Source organism: Emydura macquarii, unplaced genomic scaffold, assembly GCF_026122565.2.
Source record: "Emydura macquarii macquarii isolate MOO-44397 ecotype Brisbane River unplaced genomic scaffold, CSIRO-AGI_Emac_v2 contig_2205, whole genome shotgun sequence".
Classification (NCBI taxonomy): Eukaryota; Metazoa; Chordata; order Testudines; family Chelidae; genus Emydura; species Emydura macquarii.
This window is the reverse complement of record NW_027132342.1, coordinates 31,973,266-31,999,727: the sequence shown is the minus strand read 5'-3', so window position 1 is coordinate 31,999,727 and position 26,462 is coordinate 31,973,266. Positions and strand designations below refer to the sequence as shown.

At 41.3% G+C, this 26,462-nt stretch overlaps 1 protein-coding gene across 11 annotated transcripts in view; it reads left to right on the top strand.

The window, feature by feature from the left end:
* Window positions 1–26,462, top strand: part of LRRIQ1 (leucine rich repeats and IQ motif containing 1) — a 136,556-nt gene that overhangs the window by 62,707 nt on the left and 47,387 nt on the right. For 10 of the 11 annotated variants that reach the window (XM_067559858.1, XM_067559856.1, XM_067559860.1 and 7 more), the window contains 5 exons: window positions 11,618–11,707; window positions 12,587–12,660; window positions 13,264–13,359; window positions 13,719–13,804; window positions 25,241–25,342. In XM_067559858.1, the coding sequence (XP_067415959.1) occupies window positions 11,618–11,707; window positions 12,587–12,660; window positions 13,264–13,359; window positions 13,719–13,804; window positions 25,241–25,342 (448 nt within the window). Of the gene's footprint in view, window positions 1–11,617; window positions 11,708–12,586; window positions 12,661–13,263; window positions 13,360–13,718; window positions 13,805–21,689; window positions 21,851–25,240; window positions 25,343–26,462 lie in introns of those variants that run through there. The other variant, XM_067559866.1, reaches the window with a different exon arrangement.

Here is a 26,462-nt window from a genome sequence, read left to right as displayed (position 1 = left end):
TGTAGGCAGAGAAGGGGTTAATTGAGCAGCAAGGGGATGATTAAGGAGGTCAAATGAATTTTCTAATTTAAAAAAAATAGCATTCAGCATTTTGAACAGCTCTCTTGTAGGTTGTTTTTCTTCCCATATAATATGTAGATATTTAATTGAATACCTCAGTATAATAACGAATTGAACGTACTTAGAAATTCAGTAATAAATATATTCTGGGTTTAATAAAAATACAGGTTAGGATATAGTTATTGACTTGTAAACAAGAAGCATTGTTAAGTTATAATAGTAAATGAATCATGGGCTAAATTGATTTAGAAGCCAAAAAGCAATTGTGTGTTTGTAGGCAGGAGTTAGGTTACTGCATTAACTAGAAGAATCCTTGCATAGTTGTTTGTTTGTAATGATGATTTATTTAAATATTTTGTGAATCTCCCCTCCCTCTTCTCCTTCCTGTCAAACCAACCATGATGATTTGTTTTTTGGTTGTGGGGTTTGTTTATTTTTGTTAACTGTCCTGCTCCTTTGCCCCTGGAGAAGACTGTGGTCCAATCCTGTCCAAAACTATGCCTGTGCATAACTACTGACATGAAACTTGTCCATTGAACTCAGTGGGGCTGCTCACAAGAGTAAAGTTACTGTAATGTATGTTTGTATGATTGGGGCCTAATCTCCATCTCCCAGTGGGCCTGATCCAGTGCCCATTAAAGTCAATAGAAACACTTCCATTGATTTCAATGGACATTGGATTGGACCTAATAGAAGTAATTTAATTTCTTTTTAATGCAGTTGTATTTTTATAAAAGATGAATTAGCACACTTACCTTCTCCACCCACTATCTTTTCCTTCTTCAGAAGTCACTGATCATCTCATCATTGCTATTATTATTTTTTTATGTTTATTTAAATTGTACTGAGCTGAATTCCACACTTTTATGTGCTGAATATCATCTGCGAGATGCTGAGCTCCTACTGACTTGCGCTAGAATTGGGGGTGCTCTACACCTTGAAATATCAAATCCAAAATAAGGAGTACTGTTGAACTTAATAGCAAGATATATAATACTCTAGAAAGAGATATTGGGATTATTTTAGAATTAATGGATTAGAGGTAAGAAAGAATAACTATGTATGAAAAAGTTATGTAGTAAGGCATGGAGTGGAAGAATTCACTGATCATTTGGAATTCATTTATGAGATACCAGAACTCCGGGGGGGAGGAGGGAAGGAGAAATCACAGGATTACACTCCTAGAAGAAAGAAAGAATGTGATGCAGTGAATGAATATTCTTTATCTTAATGGATGCACTGAAATGTATTTACAGCATAAGAATTCTTTATTACTATAATATATATTTATATTTTAATAGTTCTTGCAATATGAAGGGATGAGAAGAAAAAACATTGTATTTACTAAAGAATTCAATAAACTAGATTGAGCATGGAGGTATAATCTGGACATTCTTGTACCCACTCCTGGTAAATCAGGAGGTAAGCTGGCACAAACCTTAATTGAATCTTACTCAATATATGTATATTCCTTCTTGAAAAAAGTGCCAACAAACTAACGTTTAAAACATCAGACTGAAAGGAGGTTAACATAAATAGTTTATTTTTGGATTTAAAAATGTGCTAAATGTTCCTAACTTGTAGCTAATTTATGTATTATTACTCGCCTTGTGAAAATCACATTTCTTTTCTAAATCTTCAGTTCCATTAAACGAAGCTTTGTACATTTCATTCTTTATTTTAAAACAAATAGAACTAGATGTAAAATTCCAAGAATATAATCCTGCAAAGACTTGTTGTACATGAATGATTGACTTTACACATGGCGTCCACTGAATGGGATTTGCACTCATTCATAAAGTTTATTTGTATACATGAGTGTTTGCAAGATCAGGCCCTTAATTTGGTTTTAAAAATATACTTAATATTCAGCTTAGCCTTTCTTACGTATACACTGTCTTCTAGTAAAAATGGAATTGGTTATTTTTTATTTAGTCCATTTCATCATGTTTATATTTTTATATATCTTTAAGTCTGCCCTAGCTTGCATTGTTTCCATCAGAGTATATCCTTAGTAGCACTGAATCTAATTTTTTAGACTAAGCTATTGGAAAATCTATTTGTTTATAAACTTTGTTTTAGACAATTAAACTTCAGTACTTTTTGGGGAGGACTATGAACAGAAGTTTCTTGAGCTTGGTACTGTAGAAATCTCTAGGGATAAAAATAATAGAATAACATACATTTTGAAAATCATTGATGTGGTTGTTGTTGACCAAAGCAAATGACATTTTAGTATATTTTTTAATACACAGTACATTCTTAGTAGTGCCAAACGTGCTTCATATTAACAAATCTGATCTTAATGATAAATCAATTGTCTTGGTAATGTTTTGTTAGTTACTGTACTTTTTATACCTTGAATAATACTTTACCATTCTTTACTATGATGTCTCTTTTTACGTTACAGTTGTAGACATTATATATTTTACATACAATTAGTGAAACAAATTAAAACACTATTAAAACCAGTAACATGGATATAAAATTCAGTAAATGGTAAAAGCTGAATTTAAAAATTACAATACAGCTTCAACATAAATTTAAAAACTAAAGACAGAATATTAGTAAATAATGCATATCTAAAACATAGGGATCAAATTGACACTCCAGAGAGTACTCCCAATAAATGATGGTTGTCCCCTGAAAAGGACTCTAAAAATGGCATGATAGATTCATAGACTTAAAGGCCAGAAGGGACCATCATGGTCATCTAGTGTAACCTCCTGCACATTGCAGGCTACAGGGCTTCACCCACCCACTCTGACAATAAACCCATAGATCTCTGGCTGAGTTACCGAAGTCCCCAAAGCTTGGTTTAAAGCCTTCTAAGTTTCTGTGTTTATTGCAGAAGATTGATTTCTGTAGCAAACGAGCTCACTTTAGAAGTAGAAGCTTAAACTGCCAGGTCTGCAAACTTGACCAGAGAGACGAGAGTCAAGCTTGGTTCTTATTCACCATTAATAAATGTTTTGCAGTATCTCCTTTCAGATGTGCCTGTATATCACAAGTAGCTTCCTTGTGATTATACAAGATTGATTGATTGATTGATTAGAATTCAGTATCCTCTGGATTAAGGCCCACAGCTGCACCTGCTCAGTACTGTTGACACCCTAATGAGCCAGCTAGGCTGCGTGACAGACCACCCTGCCTGATTGGCTGAGGAAGCCAGCAGACCAGTTCTTAAACTCAGCAGCAGCTATAGCTTGCTGGCTATTCAGTGCACATACCCAGAGACTTTCTGCCTCCCTGTGCTTCTCTCTCCCCAAGCCCTGCACCTCCTCTGCTCCTCCACAGCTTCATCCCAGACCATGCCCTGCACCCAGCCTTATTCCCATCCTGTCCCTGCTCTGCTTCTGCCTTCCTTGTATTCTGGTAATCTGGTTCTAACCCTCAGCTGTGATTCCTGATTCCAATTCTGTCTCAACCCATGGCTTTAGCATTTTGACTCTGACTCCAGTTCTGACCCTCAGCACTGATTCCTCACTCCAAATTGGTCTTGACCCTTGGCTCTGGTATTCTGACTCTGGTTCTGGCCTTTGACTCTTCCTAGTTCTAACCTTGTCTTGACCCCTGGCTCTGTCACTCAGAATTCAGCCACTGGGCCTGCCTCCTGCTCCGACCACTAGGTTTGGCTACCTACCAGTCTTCTGACCAGAAGAAATAATGGCGTCCAATACACTCTTAGCTTTGTTGACTCTGTAGTGCTAACAGAGAGAGAGGAGAATTTTGAATAAGAAGTCTATAATCTTTATATAGCTGCTTCTTCTTCGAGTGCTTGCTCATGTCCATTCCACTATAGGTATGTGCCCGCCTCCGTGCACGGCTACCGGCACTTTTTCCCCTTAGCAGATCCCGCAGGGCCGGCTCCAGCACCCCCTAGGGCCCCACACACATGCTGCGGTATATGAGGCGCTGCCAGCCCTACGCCCCCTCAGTTCCTTCTTTCCACCCGTAACAGTTACTGGAACTGCCTGTGCTTGCACTGCAAGCACTTAATTCCCCATATTTGAACTTTAAGTAATGATTTTTTGTGTTAATTAGTTAGTTAGCTTAATAACTGTTGTTAGTGGTAGTTAGAGATTTTGAAATAGTCTAGCTGAGACTTTACCAGGAGCAGGTATGCTCCAGTCTCATGGCTTCAAGCCGTGTGCTTCTGGCGGGAAGATTTTCCTGCTAAGTGACCCCCCACTGCCTGAAGCATGGGGGGAAGCCTTCGTAAGGAGAAGAACAGATCTGCAAGGCTTTCAGACCAAAATCCGCCTGAAAGCCTCGCTCATGGAGCCCCGACCGGCTCCAAACCAACCTGCTCCGCTGCGGTACCCAGCATGCCATTGGTGCACAGGGCACCGCCGGCACCAACCCGACTCGGCACCGCGAAGAGACGGATCAGCGCTCGGAGCGTGGAAACACCTCCACACCGTCTAAGCAGGCGGGGTGGAGCAACGATCTGTACCGAGGTCGGATCACGGAAGCTCGCTTCATGAGCCAACATCTCCAGCCAGGGAATCTTCCCCCGTCTCCTGGGAATGGGGGAGCCCCTCGGCACCTACCGGCACCATTGACTTCAGAGGCCGTCAGGCAGCAAGAGCCTTGTTGGCCTTGCATACGCCACCGCTGCCCATACCTCCACGAGAGAGAAGGGGCTAACGTTATGGGAGAAGCCCGCATTGGAACCCCCTGAATGGCTCAGGAGATCCCCAGCATGGGGAGGAAGATCTCCTGCAGACCAGTTTCTAGGGTAGAGCAGAAATGCTCCTCTAGAAGTTATTCCAAATCGCAGTCGCTAGACCGACCTGCATCGAGGCGGAGAGCGAAGTCGCCTGCCCAACACCGGTCTCAACCCCCCCGGCACCGGGTGAGGTCCATTTCACTGTTCCTGCTCTCCGGCAGTGAAGTGTTTGACCACAATGACGTAGCGCTGGTCCCAATCACTGGAGACAGTCTCGGCACCAAGGAGTTCATCCCCTGCACCAAGGCAGCGCTGAACCCGGATGCCGAGGAGTTTGCCCCGCATTGAGGCTGTGCAGAACGTGGCGCCGGAGTTGGACTTGGTGCCAGCATGCATGCAGAGCACAAAGCCCTCGGTACAGGGATGACGCTCTGGTCAGCCCAGCTTGCTGGAGCGTTGTCTGTACACCTGCTCCAGCCACAGCACCCATGTCAAACCTGGTAGTCGAGGTCATTGACATTGAGGGGACGCTCGCCGGCGCAATGGAGCACCTGTGGATAAGGGCACCGCTCTGCCCTTCCCCTCCCCTGGACTTGGTACTGCACAGTGAGAGCCTTTGGGGGCAGCACCACCGTGGTCTTTTGATGGTGCCTCAGTGTCCCTTTGGGGAGATAGTCGCTGGGGGAGCCACCACCAACGAAAGGTGCCAGAGCCCCAGGCGCAGATAGCCCCGGATGGCCTCAGAGGGAATGGTCATGGAGGCCTATGGGGTTTCTTGAGGGGAGAAGTGGGGGGACAGGACCACGATCCGTCAACCCCTTGTGGATGCGGTCAGTGCCTCGGGTACAGGAGAAAGGGCCACCATTTGTCCTCGACGACGACTTGGCCCCACAGGTAGGGACTCCTGTGGGCACCACCTGTTAATGGGAGGAGGTGCTCCGGCCCTCCAATCCTCCCACTGCCTCTCCATCAGATGAAGCACACTCCTGGTCCCTGGTTAATTCTAGGGCACACTTGGAACTGCTCAAGGGGTGGCCTCCACCTTGGGGCTGGAGACGAAGGGGCATTAGACAGTCTCTTTAATGTGCTAGCGGTGGGCCCCCACAGTGGGGGTAGCCCTCCTGATCTACAAAGGGGTGCTCAAGATAGTGAGGGCCTCGTGGCAAACCCCGTCCTCCATAGCCGATACCTAAATGAGCTGAGAAAAGTATTACGCCCCAGCCAGGGGTTTTGAATACTTGTTCACCACCCCGCCCAGGTCCCTGGTGGTGGTTGCTGCCAACCACAGGGATAGGCAGGGCACCCAGACTCTACTCCAGAGAACAAGGGAGATTGTAAACCAGACTTGTCTGGAGAAAATTTTTTATTCAATAGCACTACCAGCAAGTAGAAGGTGAGCCCTTGGGGGACTCAGTGAGTCGCTTTGCTGAGGCTCTGCCTGGCTACAGGTGCTGAATTTGTATACCATTGCAGAAAAGAGTACCACGAGAGCTAGAGCAGTGCTCCAGGCATCCTCAGTTGTTGCTGATTTGGTGGGCAGAGCCATACCCCCTGCAATTGGCATGCTCAGATGTCAGTGGCTGCAATCCCAGGCTGTCCCAAAAGGTCCAGCAGCCCTTCCGGGTCCTCCCCTTGGATGGGTCAGCCTTATCTTCGGTTCAGATGGATGCGAAGCTGCGTGGTCTGAAGGACTTCAAGATCATGCTCTGTTCCCTGGGCCGTTACACGCCACAGACCTTTAGGTGTCAGGCAGGTCCCTAGGGATAACAGCAGCAGAGGTGTCAGCCACGGCCGTCTCGCGACCTATGGGCAATGGGACAGAGTCAGGGGGTCTAAGAGACACCATCCGCCCTGAGTGGCTCCTTAGGCCCTCAGTAAGGGTCATCTCGGTGATAGGGCAGTTGGAAAAGGCCCTTTCTGATGGTGCACACAAGGGCAGTGCCCTAGCCTCTACCCTCCTGGTTCGTGTGGGCCAGAACGCCTTCGGACCATTGAGTCCTTGATATGGTTCGGTGGGCTAGGCCCCCCGGTCGTCTCTGCTCCCCCCTCCCCTCCCAGCCCCCACGACACCTCCCCCTTCCTCCCTCTCAGTGGCAATTCCACATCCAAGAGGTTGAGGCCGCCTCAGCCCGGAGCAGTGGGAAAGGTCCCTTAGGGCACGGCAGAAGAGGTCTTACTTGAGGTACTTCCTCGTCCCCTAGAAAAAGGGGATTTAAGGATGGTGTCATACCTATGTCATCTCACAAATACCACAAGGTACTCAAGTCTCGCCTGGTCCCCAGCTCCAGTATTGGATACAGGAGCCTGTTATGCCACCCTGGATGTCAGGGATGCATATCTTCAACGCTTCCTTCACCTCGTAGTGGTTGGCTCCTTCTAACACTTTACAGCTTTACCCTGTGGCCTGTCCTCAGACCCGAGGGTGTTTACCGAAGGCCTGGCAGTGGTAGCTGCATGTTTGGGCAAAAGGGGGTGCAGGACTTGCACAAAGCAGGTCCAGGTCCCAAATCCAGAGCAGTGTGAGCCAGTCAGGCACCACTTGCGGCTGGTGGGTCCAGCTGGTAAACAAACAAAAGTCCATGCTAACTCAGGTGCAGCCTATGGAATGCATAGGTGTGACCGGTTGCTTCCCAGGCCAGGTCTTCTTGATTCAGCCGTGCTATGAGACATCGTCCCTCAGGATGGTCCACCTGCACAAATGCCCGATGACAACAGCCAAACATTGCCAACAGCTGATAGGTCATAGGGTGGCCTGCAACTATGTGGTGAGGCTAGCGAGCCTGATGCTTAAGCCGCTTCAGTCACGGCTAGCCTTGGTGTACACTCAAAGCAAGTAACTTCTGCACCGGGAGGCTACAGTCCTCTCTCCTCCTCTCCCCCACCCTCTCCCCACAAAAAAAAACAGCAGCAAGCCCTAGCCTCCCTAGGCTCATGGACGACTCCTCAGGATGTGTGAAGGGGCGTTCAGTTTGTGGAGCTGGCTCCCTCAGTTACCCTGATATCGGACGCCTCGGGCAGAGGGTGAAGTGCCATATCGGCGCTGACCTCGGCTCACCAGACGTCTGGACAAGGAAGGAGAGGCATCGGCGCACCAATGTAAAGATCTGTGAAATGCTCACAGCGCTTGCAGAATGTTCCTCCACTTATTGAGGGCAGGGTAGCACAGGTGCTGACTGACAGCACACCGACCATGTACTACATCAAAAGGTGGGGGAAGCTAATCCTTCAACCTTAGGAAGAGAAGCTATCGGTCCTTAGGACCTGGCTGTGATCACCTCCCGGGGGTGATGAACAACAAGGCAGACCGCGTCAAGGGGTCGCTCTCCCTCACCATGATGCATCACTGCACCCATGAAGGCGTCTACAACCGTCTGGAGTGGGGGTTTCCCCAAAGTGAATTGGTCTGTATTGGACTGGAGCATGAGGTGTCCACTGTGCTGCTCTCTCCGTGGTCAAGGGGTGGGGGCGATCGCCAATGCCGTCCGTCTGTAGCGGTCATAGAGCTTCATATTAACTTTCCCACCTTTCCCCTCCTGCATACAGCCCTGCTAAAGATGAGGAGGGGTTAAACAGATGCCATCTCAATTGCTCCGGCCTGGCCATGCTACCACAGTTCACCATACTGCTGGATTTCTCGATTGCCCACCTCGGGAGCCTCCGAGACAGCGTGACCCCAGATCCCAGGATCCCCCATACCGTATCCTATAAAGATAAGATTCAGTTGAGGCTTCACTGGGCCTTCCGGCCTAAGGTAGTTTCCCAGTTTCATTGTGACCAAATATATTCTCCCTATGTTTTCCCCAAACCACACAGTTCAGAAGAGAAGAGAAGATGGCACTTGTTAAATGTGAGAGGGGCCCTGGCTTCTACATCAGGTGTACGAGGCCGTTCTGGAGAGCGATGCAGCTCTTCATCGCCGCAGCCGACCAGATGAAAGGTTCACCGGTCTCCACCCAGCGCATCTTCTTGGTGAACTTACTGCATCGAGTTCGGCTACGAGCAGGTGAAGGTGCCGCTTCCGGGTGCCACCACAGCTCACTCAACAGAGCTCGCTTCCTAGCGGAAGTGCCAGGGCAGGACATCTGTAGAGCAGCTGCCAGATCGGCAGTACATACCTTCACATCCCACCACGCCTCTGTCCAACGGGCGTGGGAAGACGCGGGCTTTAGCAGAGCGGTTCTGCAGGCAGCTCCCTGCTAACTCCGGCCCACCTCTAAAGTACTGCTTGTTAGCCATCTATAGTGGAATGGATATGAGCAAACACTCGAAGAAGAAAACAAGCTTACTTATGAGTAACTGATGTTCTTTGAGATGTGTTGCTCATGTCCATTCTACAACCCACCCCCCATCCCCGTCGGCAGAGTTGGTGGAAAGAAGGGACTGAGGGGGCATAGGGCCAGCAGCACCTCATATATCCGGCATGTGCACGGGACCCCATGGTGCGCCGGAGCTGGCCCTACGGGATCTGCTAAGGGGAAAAAAGTGCCGGTAGCCATGCACGGAGGCATGCACACACCTATAGTGGAATGGACATGAGCAAGCACTTGAAGAAGAACATCAGTTACTGGTAAGTAACCTTGTTTTTCTGGAGCAGAACTGCCTTCAAGTGTCAGTGAGACTACTTGTGACAGAGTTGCAGGACTGGACCCAGGATGAATGAAGGGGCACTCCTTTGAACAACTGGAGATATTTCTCTCCTAATTAATTGAAGCTTAGTACAAATTAAAGAGGGCATGAAGTGTACTCATCTGTAAACTAATGTCTATTTCCAAATGAAATGTTTGATGGTCTCATTAATTTTAACAAAATTACCCAAATTTGACTGTCTAAAATTGTTCTTTTTGTCAAGATTGAGGATATTTTTAGCTTCAAAATCTCTTACCACAGCTGACAAACTACGCAGCCAACAAAAATAATATACTTTTAAAGTCTGATATCCTGAGATACCATCCAAAGCTTAGAAGCAAGTTCTGTGTGGAAAATCAAGGAAGCTCCTATTTCTAGTTCTGCTGGGTAATGAGATATCAAACCTTGATTAGTCACTGTTTCTATGTCTGAACTTTGTCCATCTTGCATTTCAGATTGATGGCTTTTAAGGAGTTGACTGCAAATGCAGAATCCACATTTCGAGCGGCACTTTCATTTTTGTTTTTAAATGGTGGCTGTTTGAATCTGCTCACTGTTTAGGAGTGTTAGAATACGTCCTGAAGGATATTGATCAGTGGACAGAGGGAAAATGAGGCAGTCAGTGGTGCATGATAAACTTATTTGTCACATGTGTTTGGAATTTATCACAGTGATATTTCTTTAACATATGCAACTATTGTGAAGGGGATGTAAAGGAAACCGGCAAAATTTTGTTCTTGACATCAAACAGTAAATGGAAAAAAACAGTGATGATACATCAGATATAAAAGAAGAGGGAATAGAATCTGATCTGGATTTTTAAAAAATCCCCCGATACACTGAATTCAATCATATTAAGCTTGAGGAAGTTTCAGAAACAAGGAGTATAACACAGAAGAGTTCTTACCATTTAAAACTTGCATATAAACTCTGAAAAATATTGCTTCAGGAATTGTTGGGTAAGTATGGAGGAAGGATGATGATTCAAGATCATATAGTATCTTATAAACAGAAGAGCAGTTTTAAAATCAGTATAGTATTTGATCATCTTCCAAGGTTACCTTTTCAAAATAGGTGAAATGTGAACCTGTCATCTCCTCTTCAGAAAGAACCTGGCAGCCCCTGTTGTTCACCAACGTAAGGTTATGCAAAGACTTATTAAGCAAGCTAGCCAATAAAGAATTACTGTAATCCTATCTTAAGGTATTTGTAGCTGAGATAACCATCTCAAATTCTGATGGAGGCAGAAATGACTGCAACCTAGTAATAACCTATAAATTGGAGAAAGATGTCCTAGCCATGTAAATTGGAGATTTTCAGAAGAGGGAGTAGGATCAGAATGAATCCCAAGGTTCTTTGCTGCTGAAGTAGGGCAATCTGAGTGGCAAAGTCCTTCAGTAAGAGAAGCCAAATTCTTAGAGGTATTTACTTATTGCCATCAGGATGTGCGTTTCTATCACTTTTCTAAGAGTTAAAAGAAAATATGGTAGAAAAAGTCAATGAAGTGTATGAAAAAGAAGTTACAAACTGGCTAAGTTTTTAATATTTATACATATGGAATTAGGAAAAAATAAGACATCCTTAAGGATCTGATTCTTCCACCCTTCTATTAGGCTACAACTCAGTGGGACTACTTGAATGAATAAGGTTTGCACAATCTGACCCATTGATTTCAGTGGGACTCTTCAACAGATAGGTACAACTCAGCCATAAGTGTGACAGAATCAGGCATTCAAACAGGGATTTAAAATATTAATTGTTCAAAAGAGAGCTAACAAGCTTCTCTGTGCTCTTTATATTAATATTTGAAAACTATTTTAGCGCTATAGTTTTCCAGGGTTTGACCTCCTGCTTTAGTGGCTCATATTTGTTTATTTTAGCAAAGTTGTTGGAGTAAAATTTTGAGAATTTGAGAAGAGGATGGAAACATCCCAGTGAAAATAACTATTAATTATGGATTTATTTTTGTGTCTTTTTTTTTTTTCTGTTTGTACTGTGCCCAGCAGAATGGGGTCTTGGTCCATGATCATGGTCCAGATGCTACGATAATAAAAACAATAAATAATAGTAATAAAAATCAATCCAATGTAATACCTTCAGAACTGTGTTGACGGTGATTACATTGCAGGTTGCAATTCTGTTCTACAATGTGAAAACATTTGAATTAATATGCAAGACAGTTTAAAAGAGACTTTGTAGAAATTATCAAAACTAAACTGATTTTATCAGTTCATTATTTGACTTTTCTCATTTATACAGGCTGCCTTAGAGAGAGAATGGCTAGCTTTGGATTCCACCCACTTCCCTTCAAAAACATTGCTGCTCACAAACCAGCTGCACTGGCCAAAGGTAACATGTCATGGAAACTTCTTAGTCTTCAGTTTTTGTTCGTTCCTTGAGGATATGCTACACTAGGGTGATTAATACTGCAATTTATTGACTTGAAAAACACAATTACTTTTAGAAGCCTCTGACTTCCTCCTCATCCCCAGATGTAATTTTTCATGTAGCTTTTCTTTCATTTGCTTAAATTTTTCTTTATTTTGGATTTCTTTCAACACTTTACTTCACAGTAGCGCAAAAAAAAAAAAGATGACGTGCTTCATCTGCACATTTGGCAGTGGATTAAAATTGCTAGTTGATGCAGTACTTTAAAAATACTAAAGTCTGCATTATATAGCAACAGCTGAGGACTTTCAGAACAGCTAAAGGTCATTGAACTGTAATGTCTGTTAGTTATTTGATAAACTTTGAAGTTTCAGCTTTCTGGGAGTGTTTTTTAGTTCTTTTCCATTCTTCGTGCTATGTGCAAAGTATTCTTTAAAATATTTTGCCTGGATTAAAATAATGGACCTTCATAAATGTACTGTGAGTTATACTTATTTGCTTTTGTGATATAATTAAACTCACCATTTTCTTTTGCAGTATTCTATACAGCATTTAATTAATTGAAGATAAGGTCTATGATGGACCTAGCATGTTTTGATTATACCTCTGAAATACAAACAAAGGGCCTGACTCTACAAACACACTGATGTTTAACTACCTGTGTGAGTAGCCCCATTATATCAATGAGGCTACTCGTGTGCATAAAGTCAAGCCCATGAGTAAGCATTTGTAGGATCAGAGCTAAAGTTAGCATACTATTCACTGACTCCTCCCCACCCCCTGACTTACAAGTATCCTAAGCTTTTAAGTTCAGATCATAATTCATTTTATTTACCATAGCCTCCACATGAAGCCTGGCAGTGTGATGCAAGACCACATTCATTCTCACCAGAAAACACTCAGTTCAGTACCAGGTAAGCCAAAATGATTTGCTTTTTACATTACTAACTGTACCTACTCTGACAGGTACCAAAATGAGCACTGAAAGAGTAATTAGGGCTCACTTTGGTGCCTTTTTCAGCTGTTTGATTGGTAAATCACATGATTACTGGTTTTTAAGTAAATTCACTTGTTAAAACTGAACAAAACTAATACAGTCCATTAGGTCTATAGTAATGTAATGTTCATTTAATTAAAAATCAAAGTTATAAGAATAAAAGGCTAGAAATATGTAAATCATAAAATGTTAACCAAAAAAACCTTATAACATGTAGGCCTTAACATACAGATATCTAACAGATAAGGATTAAAAAGTATTTCTCACAGTGCTGCATTCCTTTGCAAAAAAAGGACTGAAATATGCTTCATATAATTGAAATATAAACATTCAAAATTGATGGCAAACTTTTATTGCTCTCAAAAATAAAGCCTTCCTGGAATATTAAAATAGATTTTTTTTCATTTCTGAGTTTCAGAAGGCATAAATAGTTTGCAGAGTAATAAAGGCCGCAAAGTCATCACACCATACTTTTACTACTGACCTAGGTTTCAGTACTGCTCTGTTACTCTGTTGGCAGGTCAGAGAAGAAAGCTATGTCACATCTCTCTCACTTGCAACCGAAAAAGAAATCATCTTTCAAATCTGAAAAAGAGGAGAAAATTTTAGAAGAATGGTATGTCAAGTCTATCCTACTTTTTTGCTTTTAACTTAAATTCTACAAACCAGGCACTGTACATTTAGAGGCTTTGAATAGGTACCCCAAATAAGTAGGTATTTATTTCTAGATGTCAAAAAATATTATTTTAAACTTTTAAGAAGCATCTGAGATACAAGTCAATTAGCTACAATTTCTTAACTTTTTAAGATAAGTATTATAAGCAGCTGTGTGGTTCAGTATGTCAAGTATTATACATGAGATGTACTATGCTCTTGCTGTATTCTATGTGAAAATGCATATATATATATAATACTGTGCAGTTGCTATATATGAAAATGTGTATGTATTGATAGTAAAATATCACCTTCCAATAGGGGTTTTAAAGATATTTCCACTGCACAGCTAATGCTGAAGAGGGCCCATAAAATGAAATCCAAGAAATCTAATAATAAAAATCTAGGTAAGTCAACAGTCCTATTACAATATATATTACATAAGAATATATATAAAATGTAGGAAATAGCAGGTGTGTACTCCTTCATCTGAAAGCAGGTTGTCACTTCTAGAAATTGTGCTTGTGTTTTCTTAGATAGCTTCAGATGTTAATATGAGTAAGGGAGGAATGTGCTTTAGAAATGAACATGTTAAATCATCATCAAAGGAAATTTATTTTGTTTATATATTACATATATTAATATTGGAAGTAGCACTTTGGTGAATATTGAGAGGAATATTTGACAACTGTATGAAATGGGAACTTTGTTTATATTCTGTGTATTCCCTTTGCTAGATAAAGTTTATATTTTTGCATTTTTGTGTTGCATAGATTTTTTTTTTTTCTTCCTTCAAGGGACCATCTCAAGTTATAATAGCCTCACTCAGTTAGGGTGGTTTTATTTCTATTTGCTATGCTTAAAAGTCTGTTCTAAAAATTTTTTTCTGCATCATGTAATCACTCCCACCATCGCCTTCTCTTCATTACATCAAGTGCTATTTATATAAATTTTTGAAGGTTTCACGTTCTTTGGCATCTCTAGAATTGATCAAAATTTGGAGTTCAAGTTTGAGAGAGCTGATTCTGTGAATCTTGGAAGGTATTTAGATGCTATCCTCTTTTCTGACTGATGCTAAAGTCATTCCTTCCCTCCATGGTCACCTCTTATGTCCGTGAATTTTCTCTGAGTCCAAACCTGTTAGTACAGGAAAGAATAAAATATCTTAGGTGCTTGCATTGGTGGATACCTTTAAGTTCATTAGTCATGGTAAGTTATCTTGAGAAATCCTTCCATTAATAATGTTTAACTCTTTGATGATATGTTTGGAGCGCTCACCACTGGCTATAATGCATTTTCCATTAGTGCATAACATAGGATTTCCCTGTTTTGTGTCAAGTGGAGTTTTTTGTTTGGTTGTTTTTTTTTTGGCAAGGGCATTTTGCACTCAAGAGGGGGGAAACACAACAAAAAAGGTAAAGTTAAGAAAAGTTTGCAATTGTCCCATCCCCCTGCCAAGTACCAGCATCTAACTACAGTTGACAAATAGCTCTCTAGCGTCAAACAAAAGGTACCATATAATTAGCAATCTATTCTTTTTCCATATGGGTAAAAGGACATTGGAAAAGACAATGGACAGGCTGCTAAAACAATGTTATTTAATCCTTTACTTGTTTTTTATAGCTTCCCACCCTGCCCCGCCATGCTGCCCAGAAACAAAACCATAAATATCTGGTGGCCAGCTGAATGTTTGACATATGTATAACTTGGTGGCCCATGTATCATTTTTAATGAATAAAGCCTATTAGGTTATATCATTTTTTCTCCATATGTTGTCTAATTTATATTAGTAGTGATTAATTCAGTTATAAATGGTTTGAGTATCAAATTCAGTTATCCTATTTTTTGTTGTTGGTCTAGTGAATTTTTTGTATTCCTTTTGTTCAGATGATTGGAGGAGTTTTTGTTTCGTTTGTTTCTAAAAAGTACTGCTTTGGAAAATTGTCATAGCACATAACTAGTGTTCAAAAAAGTTAATAAAACTTTACAAATTGAGTTGTTAAATCTGCATAGACCTGATCTGTTGTATTGATGCAAGATACCCCTTTCATGACTGCCCAGTAAGGAATCCACTTTCTTCAAATTCTGTCCAGGCAAAAGCCTGTATGTGTAATTGTTCTGTACAGAGTTCCCTGAGAATCAACAGACCCAGCCTTTTTCTTTCAGACCAGAAGAGGGGTGATTTCAGTGTTAGTACCCCCTCATTGAAAATGCCCAATCTTCAACCCCCTTTCAATGTTGGGGCTGTTAGAGTTGTTATGTTCTTACGTAAACAAGCAACTCCAGTCAGAATTTTCTGGGCTGGATTCTCCAGGCTGCCAAAGCTCCTTTGTGCTGCTTAAACAAAATGGCCTTATACTGGTCAGAAAATCCCAGCAGAAAATTTGCCCTGTGTAGAGGGAATCTCCACAAGCATAGATGTCTCTTACATCCCTCCCAGTGTATGGGGTGAGGGAGATGGGGGGCGAATAACAATTGGGGTGATGCCAAGGGGCATATCAGGGATGGGCTGAGGGCATGGTGGAGCTGAGACCTTACACCAGAAGCTTAAGTAAGAGCAGGAGGAGTCCTGTTCTAACTTGTGCTGAGGCCAGACAGCCCTCTATCAGGGATCTGCAACAAGCTATGTGTGGCTGCCACTCTCCCCTGCTCTGAGTGGTCTTCAGACATAGACCCATGTAGAACACATTGCAGTAACTGTAGTCTTCAAGTAACAAAGATATTTGACAGTGTCAAATATCTTTTTTAAAAATGAGGGAGAGAGAGAGAGGGGTCACTATCTCTTAACCAGACATTAAAAAAAAAACCCCACCTTTGGCTGCTGCTGTCAGTTTAACCTCTAGTGCTGCTGGATATCTCCAGATCTTGTGCTTCTTACTAAGAAAGGCAGGTAACAACCTCTCTGAACAATAAGCAATTGTTAGCTCTATCATTTCCTCTTGGTTTTTCTAGCAACCAATGTCACATCCTTTTCATCTTCTCTGAATTGATCCTCAGCCACCTTTCAGTCATCCACAGCTCAATATTACCCTTACCCTGATTATATCTTGATTTTTTTATGTTTGTTTTCTTAGTTCTGATCTTTTCTTAAACTTCATATTGAATATTATATTATTTAGTATGATTTCTTCTTAACATAGCTTCAACTAATTTCATTCAAAAACTTAATACTTATATTAAAATAATACCAACTCAGTTATATGGACATTCCCACCTATCTGAGGATAAAGTACAAAGTATGCACCTGCAATGTTAATCATATGCAGTAAAGAAGCAGGCTTTCAAAACATTTAATATGACCATCCATTGCTTTATACATTATTTGCAAATAAAAACGCTATAAAAATTATGTTGTCAGCTGAATCATAGAATCAGTAACATCCAGTGGGTCTAAATACAAGGAAGTTACAGAGTATTAACAAATAGGCATCCTTTTGTGCTCAAGTCTCAATATCAGTCCACTAGCCAAACATTTTTCATGACAAAGCTTGCTATGCTATGGTAGGGATCTTGCTAAATTGAAGATGTTGCATGTAGATAAGTCTATGTGAATGCAGTTTGATAGGAAGCTTTTGGTCTGTGTGAGAGTGGGCTACCTACTTCAAAATGTCACCAACTTCCTCTGTCTTAGGGCCTCAGTTGACATTCACATATCCCCAAAATGTAAAGTCAGCATCTACTCTGAGTTTTATACAGCTCCTCTTTAAAATGCCCACACGTTTACTATAATGGAACTTGATGGGACTAGCATTGTTATGTAATGGGTTCCTAATGTCCTTGGATGAGGGGATTTGCTCCCTTCTTTTCTCCACTAGAAGCATGCATCTGCTTCTCGTAGAGCTGTGATGAGTAATGTGGTAAGAGGGTTTCCCATCCTGTAAGACCAGGACTGGCTTACACATTGGCCATTTGGAGTATGAGTACACTGCAATGTAAGCCCAGACTCAGACTCAGGCTTGAACTCAAACCCCTCTTCTGTCTACACACACATCCCTCAACTCAGGCTTGGACCTAGGGTCCTAAGACCCTGTGATGGTGGAGGGTCCAAGCCTATGTGAAGCCATGACCTGTTTGAGCCATATTGTTTTGCAGGATAGATACAGCAGCCACAACTCGGGTTCAGGGAGTCCACCAGCAGTATCCTGCAATCCCCTGGGCCAACTTCGTTTTCTCTATCCCATAAATCTCCAATTAATTCAATTGAAAACAGAAGCCTTCCCCCCCTTGGCATACAGCAGCAGCACAGTGAATACAAATTAATCCTTCCATTGTCTTTTGACCCCTGAGCTGCAAACACAACAGCAGAGAGCCTTCTGTATTTGCAAGGAATGCTGACCAGAACAAGCCCTTTGCAAACTGTGCTCCTTCATGATCATGGGAACACAACCAGATTTTGGTGAATCTCTGAAGTGAGGCCAGCAAAATTGTGGACTTTAGTGAAAGTATCAGAAATGACCACACATACCAGGAGACAGCTAAGAACCTGGCAGCTTTGCAAATTTACTGGACCGGTGACCAGTGTAGGGAGCAGATTAAGTGGCTCAAGGGTGAGCACCAGAAGACCAGGGACCAGAAGTGCACCTGGGGCAACTTGCCGACATCATGCTAGTTTTGTGAGGTATTTGATGAGTAATGGGCACCCCTGCACCCAGCATGGAGCCAATTGTGCTGCATGACGACCTGGTCAGCCAGGATGGTGTCCTGCTGGCCCCAGAATCCAGCATGGGGACTGATGGGAACCAGCAGCAGCCACCAAGAGAGGACCATAAAGTCATTCTGTTACTGAAACCAGTCCCAGAGCATGCTTTGGAACAGAATCATCAACAAATTCTGGGTCCATATCTGGAGAAGCTGTTGTTCGCACCACCCGAGGAACAGTCTGGACACAGAAGGGTCAGAGGCTGTCCCTGAGCCCGGCTAATTAGTGCCCCAGGAGAAGCTGATTGGAGTTAATGAACTCACTTGGCTCGTCAGCCTGGGGCTGATAAGAGGCATGGGAAGGAAGTGTAAAAGGAAAGGGGAGAAGAGAGAAACAGGGCTAGCTGGGGCTGGTCACAGAGAGGTCTCAGACTAGGGAGACCTCTTCTCCCCTCAGGTCCTGCTGAGAGGATCTAAAGCTTGGCAAAGGCTGTAAATGGGTGGGAGCATGGGAGACTGTGGTGATATTGGTGAAGGGGATGTGAAAAAACTGCTATGAGCACACCTGGAGGATTCTGTGCATTTTCTGAGGGTAAGAAGATGGGGGCAGAGCAGGGGCCCACTCCAGGCCCCTTGCTGTCATAGGTCCATTCAGACGGAAATGGCTCACCTCTGGCTTCATAAATATTGTGAAGAGCACAGCAAGTCACAGTAACCCAGATGGTATTGATGACATTGGCATTCAAACAGATCTGTAGACATCTTCAATGGGATTTCACTCTGCCAAAAGCATATTCAATAACCATAGAATCGTAGGACTGGAATGGACCTCAAAAGATTTTCAAGTCCACTCACCTGCACTCGTAGCAGGACTAAGTATTATTTAGACCACCCTGACAGGCATTTGTCTAACCTGCTCTTAAAAATATCCAATGACTGAGATTCCACAACCAACCTAGGAAATTTATTTCAGTGTTTAACTACCCTGACAGGAAGTTTTTCCTAGTGTCCAACCTAAACCGCCCTTGCTGCAATTTAAGCCCATTGCTTCTTGTCCTATCCTCTGAGATTAATGAAAACCATTTATCTCCCTCCTCCTTGTAACAGACTTTTATGTACTTGAAAACTGTTATCATGTCTCCCTTCAGTCTTGTTTTTTTCAGACTAAACCCAAGTTTATCAATGTTTCCTCATAGGTCATGTTTTCTAGACCTTTAATCATTTTTGTTGCTCTTCTCTGGATTTTCTCCTTTGTCCACACTTTTCCTGAAATGTCACCCAGAACTGGACACAGTACTCCAGTTGAGACCTAATCAGCACAGAGTAGAATGGAAGAATTACTTCTCATGTCTTGCTTACAACACTCTTGCTAATACATCTGAGTGATGTTTGCTTTTTTTCCCAGTGTTACACTGTTGACTCATATTTAGTTTGAAATCCCCTATGACCCCCAGATTCCTTTCCTCAGTAGTCCTTCCTAGGCAGTCATTTCCCATTTTGTATGTGTGCAACTGATTGTGCCTTCCCAAGTGGAATACTTTGCATTTGTCCTTTATTGAATTTCATCCTGTTTACTTCAGACCATTTCTCCAGTTTGTCCAGATCATTTTGAATTTTAATCCTGTCCTCCAAAACACTTGAAACCCCTCCCAGCTTGGTATTGTCCACAAGCTTTATAAGTATACTCTCTATGTTATTAGCTAAATCATTGATGAAGATATTGAACAGAACTGGCCACAGAACTGATCCCAGTGAGACCCCACTCGATATGTCCTTCCAGTTTGACTGTGAACCACTGATAACTACTCTCTGAGAATGATTTTCCAACCAGTTATGTGCCAACTTTATAGTAGCTCCGTTTAGATTGTGTTTCCCTTGTTTGTTTATGAGAAGGCTATGTGAGACCCTATCAAAAACCTTAATAAAGTCAGGCTATACCACATCTACTGCTTCCCCATCCACAATGTTTGTTACTGTGTCAAAGAAAGCTATTAGATTGGTGACATGACTTGTTCTTGACAAATCCATGCTCACTGTTTCTGAGCACCTTATTATCTTCTAGGTGTTTGCAAATTGATTGCTTAATTATTTGCTCTATTATCTTTCCAGGTACTGAAGTTAAGCTGACTGGTCTATAATTACCTGAGTTGTCCTTATTTCCCTTTTTATAGATTGGCACTATGTTTACCCTTTTCCATTCCTTTGGAATCTTTCCCATCTTTCAGGACTTTTTGAAGATAATCAGTAATGGCTCAGTAATATTTTCTCAGTCAGCTCCTTGAGTATTCTAGAATGTATTTCATCATCTGGTGACTTGAAGACATCTAACTTGTCTATGTAATTTTTAACTTGTTCTTTCCCTATTTTAGTCTCTGATCCTACCTCATTTTCACTGGCATTCACTATGGTAGATGTCCAGTCACTACTAACTTCTTTGGTGAAAACTGGAACAAAAAGTCATTTAGCACTTCTGCCATTTCTACCATTTTACAACTGCTGAGAGTGTAATTAAATCTTGCCAGGACCTCTGAAATCAGTGTACGGTCTCATTAGCCAAGGCAAAAACGGTATGCAGGGTCCCCTGAATAATGGTGGGGACAGTAATTCCATTTACGACAATGGTGTTTGATGGGAGTAGTGTCCCAGCCTGTCTGAATGTAGACTCATGATTGCTGAAAAATCTCTAGTACTGTGCACTTTCCTTGTATAGCCCACATTGGCATCCAGAAATTGAACTCTGTAGTCCACAAGGGCCTGCATAACAATTAATTAATACCTCTTGTGGTTTGTGTATTCATGTGCTGCTTAAGGAGGGCAGACTATGGGCATATTAACATGAGCTAGTTACAGGATTTGCCTTCCCCAAAAGCTTGGTTTCTGGGGGGACATTGTGTATGTGAATTATATTTGTGTAGTTTGTTGCAACTTTGTGGAGCAAGTATCCATTGCAGGAGTACTACGAAAATGTGAGCTGTTTACTGGTCTTAACCTTGAGCACAGGGTCTGAAAAAGTTTGAGCCAGGACTTGCAACAGTCTGCAGGGCACGGGGTCTCCTAGTGAGTCATGCTATGTCTGGGCTCAGAAGCTTTGCACAAAGAAAGACTGGTCTGGAGGATGCTAGCAAGTGCCCTGAGTCCCATGGCTTGTATAATTAGGGAAAGCTATGGGTAGCCTCTCCTTATAAAGTGGGGTGTATGCAGGCAATGCGTACATATAGCACTGGAGCAGTACTGCCAGATAGTGCTTTGAAGGGCTTTGTGCTCTAGATCTATTACAGCTAGAAGTGGCAAAATGTCAAAGATATTCCCATTTATTAAAGATGCATAAAATTCTGCACAACTCTAATTAAAAAACCTAAAGCAATAGAGAGTAATTCACCTCATTGTGGCTGGGTATTAAACATCTATGATTCATCAGATCACAGAGCCTTTAAAGATATCTTGGCAAAAGAGAACAGAGTTTCTGGCTTAACTTTGGGATTTAAGAGACTATCATCAACTCCACAAAATCAAGGACATTCAAAGACTTCATTAAAGTTAATTTCTTTTTTCTTTTAAAAAAATTTTTTAAGATGACCAGAGCCTGGAGTAACTGTTTTCAGCTGCTATCTCTTGCCGTGCTGTACTGTTACTTGTTTAACCATTTCTTTTCAGGAGGCAAAGCTTATTGTCAATGATTGACAAAATGAGGTGATTCTGGCTGGGTAGTACCAGAAGTAACACAAGAAGAAACAAAAGAAAAGTAACACTGAGACTTGACTACTCAGATAAGACTGAAACAACTGATTGTTTTGGCCCAGGACAGCAAGTTTTGGTCTGTCAGTCTGTTTTTGTTTTTTTTTTCTTAAGCTTTGAAAGATACTACTTATAAGAAATTCAGATTTAAAAGATTCTCTGATAATACAAAACAACTCTAATGAACTGAAAATTATTCACCACCTGTATCTCTCTCATATGAATTCAAATACCTTTGTGAGGGAAATTCTCCTGTAAGAAATAAAATGCTTCCATGTTGTCATTATTATTGTTTATTTTTTGTATTGCAGCTATGCCTAAGAGCCCCAATTGTGATAGGCACAATACAAACACAGAACAAAAAAAGATGGTCCTTCTCCCATTGAACTTACTCTGAATAATCTTCCTTCACATGATCCAGTGTTTGCAATTTTGAGATACCAACTCTTTAAAACTGGCACAAATACCTATTTTCATTTTCTCAATTTTGTTTCCCCACAGCCAAAATAAGTGACAAACCAATTAAAGATTTTTTTGTAGTTTCACAGATTGCCAAGAAGTCATGTAACCAATGTCAGCTCAGGCAGTAACATGAATTTCCATGGTATTTCTATCACATTTATAATGTTTGTCCAAATTATCTTTTATATCTGGAGTCTGCCAAAATGTGTGCATTAAATTACCTTCCTGGTTTCCAGATCTTCAGTACAGATCATCAACAAATAAACCACATTTTAACAAGAATGCAGGTGTCCAGTAAGATCTCAATGTAATTTTGGACTGTTGGACTCTTTCACGGTTCCTCTGTGTGACATCTAAAACATTTGTTGATTGCCTGTAATCAAAACATAAATCAAATGCATTTCCCCATTTCTCTGAGACTGAAAAACATTAGTATCATAAAATAATATAAGTAATATTGCCTTAATTTGAGACTAGATTAAAAAAGGGCTCATTCTTTTTTAATATCAAAAGAGCTGTAGGCAATGATTACAGTGCTCCATATAGGTATAATTTAAGTACTCTGACATTGTGTTAAATCTCAATGGATTATTTAAATTATTTTGCAGAGCTCAAAGGTTAGACCATCTGATATAAATCTCTCAGAACAGTAACCACCATTTCACTCTCTTCCCAATATGCAGATCTCCTTCAATATTTACTTTGATAAACTTTCACATAGATGAAGGATAGAATAATTCTGGTGATATTAGTCATTTTATGTGACCGCTCAAATGCCCCTGATGTACTGTAATATTGGACTGGTCATCTTTTTCATGGGTGTAACTAGGAAGGTTTGTATGTGAAAAAGTTCTATTTTTAAACTTCAAGACATAGCCAGTTTGGAATAATTTCAAAAGACCCAAGAAGCAAAGCAGTTTATAATAGTCCATTGAGAGCATACAGAAATGAAATCAAGGAATCCTTGATCACATTTTGTTTTGTGAATTTCTAATCTGTCAGTGTTGGTAACTTGGTCTTTTACCCTCGTCAAGAAAGTTGCCATATTTGAAATTGTTCTAAAGTAGATTGTTTTTCTTTGAACATTACAGGCTTGGTTTTGGGGAAATGATTATTACAGAAAATATTCTTCTCTACTTTTCCTGCTGTCTGTTTTTCTGTACATAACTCTGGGTTTCATTACATAAATATAGAAAATGCAGTAATGAAGATAGTCTTGGAAGACAGTCTTATTCCTGGGTCTAGAGTGCTGCATCAAGGGAATCCTCCACTGAGCAGAACTGGAACTTCTAGGGCCCCTTCATGCTACTCCAGCCCTTTTACCTGGCATGAAGGGGTTGGCACAAGAGTGAGGAGCTCACCCCAATTATCTAACTTCTTATCTAAAGCCTGATTCTGCTGCCATTAAAGTTAGTGGAAAAACACCCCTTGACTTCAGAGGGATCAGGGTCTGGCGTTTATAGATCTAGCCCCCTTCCCTTCACCCCTCTAAAAAAGCTACCTGCAGCTGCTGGCTCTCAGAAGCTCCGACAGCCTCCCTGACTAAGTAGTAATACTGTCCCCACAGAAACCTCCTCCTCCCTGCCCTTCATCCCCTGGTAACAATCTCATAATGGAGAAACTGACATTATTAGTCTAACACACTCACTGTCTCCAAAACTGCTTTTCCCATCTTCCCTAATTCTTCTACACTGCCTGCCTCCTCTAACTGAATGGACAGCTTCATTGTCCTTCCTTTCTCCCAGGCTTCCAATCTCAGTGTAATCTTTGGTTATTCCCCTTCCTTTTCTTGCTAAATTCTATTCCTTTTTCTCTTCATTGTCATCAGACTACATCCTTTCCTCATTGTTCCCACTACTAAAACCCTTATCACGACTATAAACCAATCCATCACCTGTAACCATTTATTTTCTTCCTTCATTTCCTATCAGTGTTCCCCTTCATCCCAAGTCTGTCTTCTGATACAGTCTCCTCCCCCCTTCACTAACCATATGACCTTTTCCCTAGATTCTCTCCTTTGGTTCTCACTGTTACTACATCCGGTTCAAGCTTCCCATCCTCACCTACAAGATCCTATCTAAGGCCTCCCACTTTATCTCTGTGCATTTCTTCTAGTTCTTGTGTTCTTCCCAATCCTCTCTTCCTCTCCTTTTCCAAATACCTGACTTTGGCCTATTTAATTCTGTCTCCCTGTGTGTGAGACTGTCTCTTTGTCCTCAAACTCTCACTTTCCTTCAAATCCCTCCTTACATTCATCTATTTAAGCAGTCCCTCCTCTCTTTCCATCATTAATGATCCACAAAACTCCCTTCTCCTGAACTGTTGTCCTGTTTGTTTTTTTTTTTTTTCTTTTCTTATATAGGTTGTAAGTTCTTCTGGTGTGGGAACATAATACTGGTCTTTATATATGGCTCTGTGTCCATCTGTGGCTCTTTACAAACAATTTTTGTTAAGTTATGAAGCTTCTAAGACTATGGAGCCTGGTAATTTTGGGAATGATTTTGGAGACTGTTTCCACAGGCTGCTGAAGGCCATCTCTACTTTGTACAAGATAGGATATGTAAAAGGGTTTTCATTTCATTTATATTCCTCAAGTTTAGCCTCAGATAATAAAATATTTCTTACTTTCATTGTGCTTAGCTGGAAATGCCTTTATTTGAACCAATGTATTAAGTTGTAGGCAATGAGGTTTACATATTTGTTTACCTAATATTTATGATTGAGATCCCCACTTCCAAAATAGAACTTCTAAATATTTCCTAAAAATATATTTGCTTTCCACATATGGTGATTTAGAAAACTTTTAGAAGTATATAAAACAAATCAAGATGGCTGCTTCTTTGTACATATATTAATGTATGTTAGAAGTAATGTAATTGTTTTTGTTAATGTAAAACGTACACGAGATATTCTGTTTCCTTTATTAAATGACTAAAAGGTGAATATCTGCTTCAAGGAATGAACAAGCCAGATCTGACCTCTGATTTTAACTTGTTCTTGTCGTCTAGACCCAGCTGTGCGCCTGGCGTTGTTCAGAAACAATGAAAATAAACATCCCCCTGTGAAACCACCAAGGAAGACACAACCAACAAAAGTCAGTTACTTTGAAGGTATGAACAGGAGTTTCCCTTCATATGTATTTATGTATTATGCAATATATTTGTGCTATTCTTTTTGAGTTATGAAAAACATGCAGAAATAAGAGAAGGCATTAGCTCCAAGTCCTTAGTTGTATGTGGACAACTCAAATGACATGATAAAACATTTCAGTTTTAATACCTTTTTTCTAGTGATTAATTTATAATGTGCACCTTAGGCCTGATCCAAAGTTCATTGAAGTCCATGGGAATTTTTCCATTGACTTCAGGGAATTTGGGATCAGGCTCTAAACACTTTTAAATTGGGGGAGTTGATTTAAGTGACCATGTGCTTGAAGCTACATGCAGGGAAGGGAGGTGAAAGGGCCTTCCAATAAAATGGGGAGCTGCTCACCATACTGTGGGATTGGAGGTGGAACTACATGACACCAGCTGCTACAGATTTAATAAAATACTTTTCACAAACAACAAAGCACTGTACAGAGGTATAAAATACAAAGTAACATAGAATACTAAGAAAGGTAATAACCAGAGAAATAATATGTTTTAGGCCTTGTGTACGCTCATATCTATTTCAGATGCTACACTTTTTTCTTAACAATTTAAATGCACAAAACACCACCATTTCTAAGTTCACTTCATTCCTCAGTCATTTTTTTCAAGTTAACCATTTCTGAAGACAGTGAACCTTTTCTTTTAAATAGACTGTTCTGTGAATTCAAAAGAAGAATATGATAAAATCTTCAAATGAAAAAACCACACTTTTTTTTTATCCATGCTCATATAACTCAAACATTGTATTGAACATTAAAAAAGAATTCACCTTTGGGCCGAGTGTAAGCATGAGATATTTCAGCAGAAAGGATAAAAGTTACAGAATGGGCTTTTCAAATGCACTCTGTATTAGTTCAATTCTGCTACTATTGAAGTCAGTGGTAAAACACCCATTGACTTGATTGGAACCAGAGTTAAGCCAATACTAGGCACTTCTCCTATGGTCCATAGCTATTCTCCTCTGGTCAGCGACTTGGCTGGAATTTGCTCCGGAAAACTCTCAACAAGCACTTGCATGCTATTAGTGACTACTCCTCTGAGGGGGTCCTGGCTAGACTGAGAATGCTGCAACGCTGCT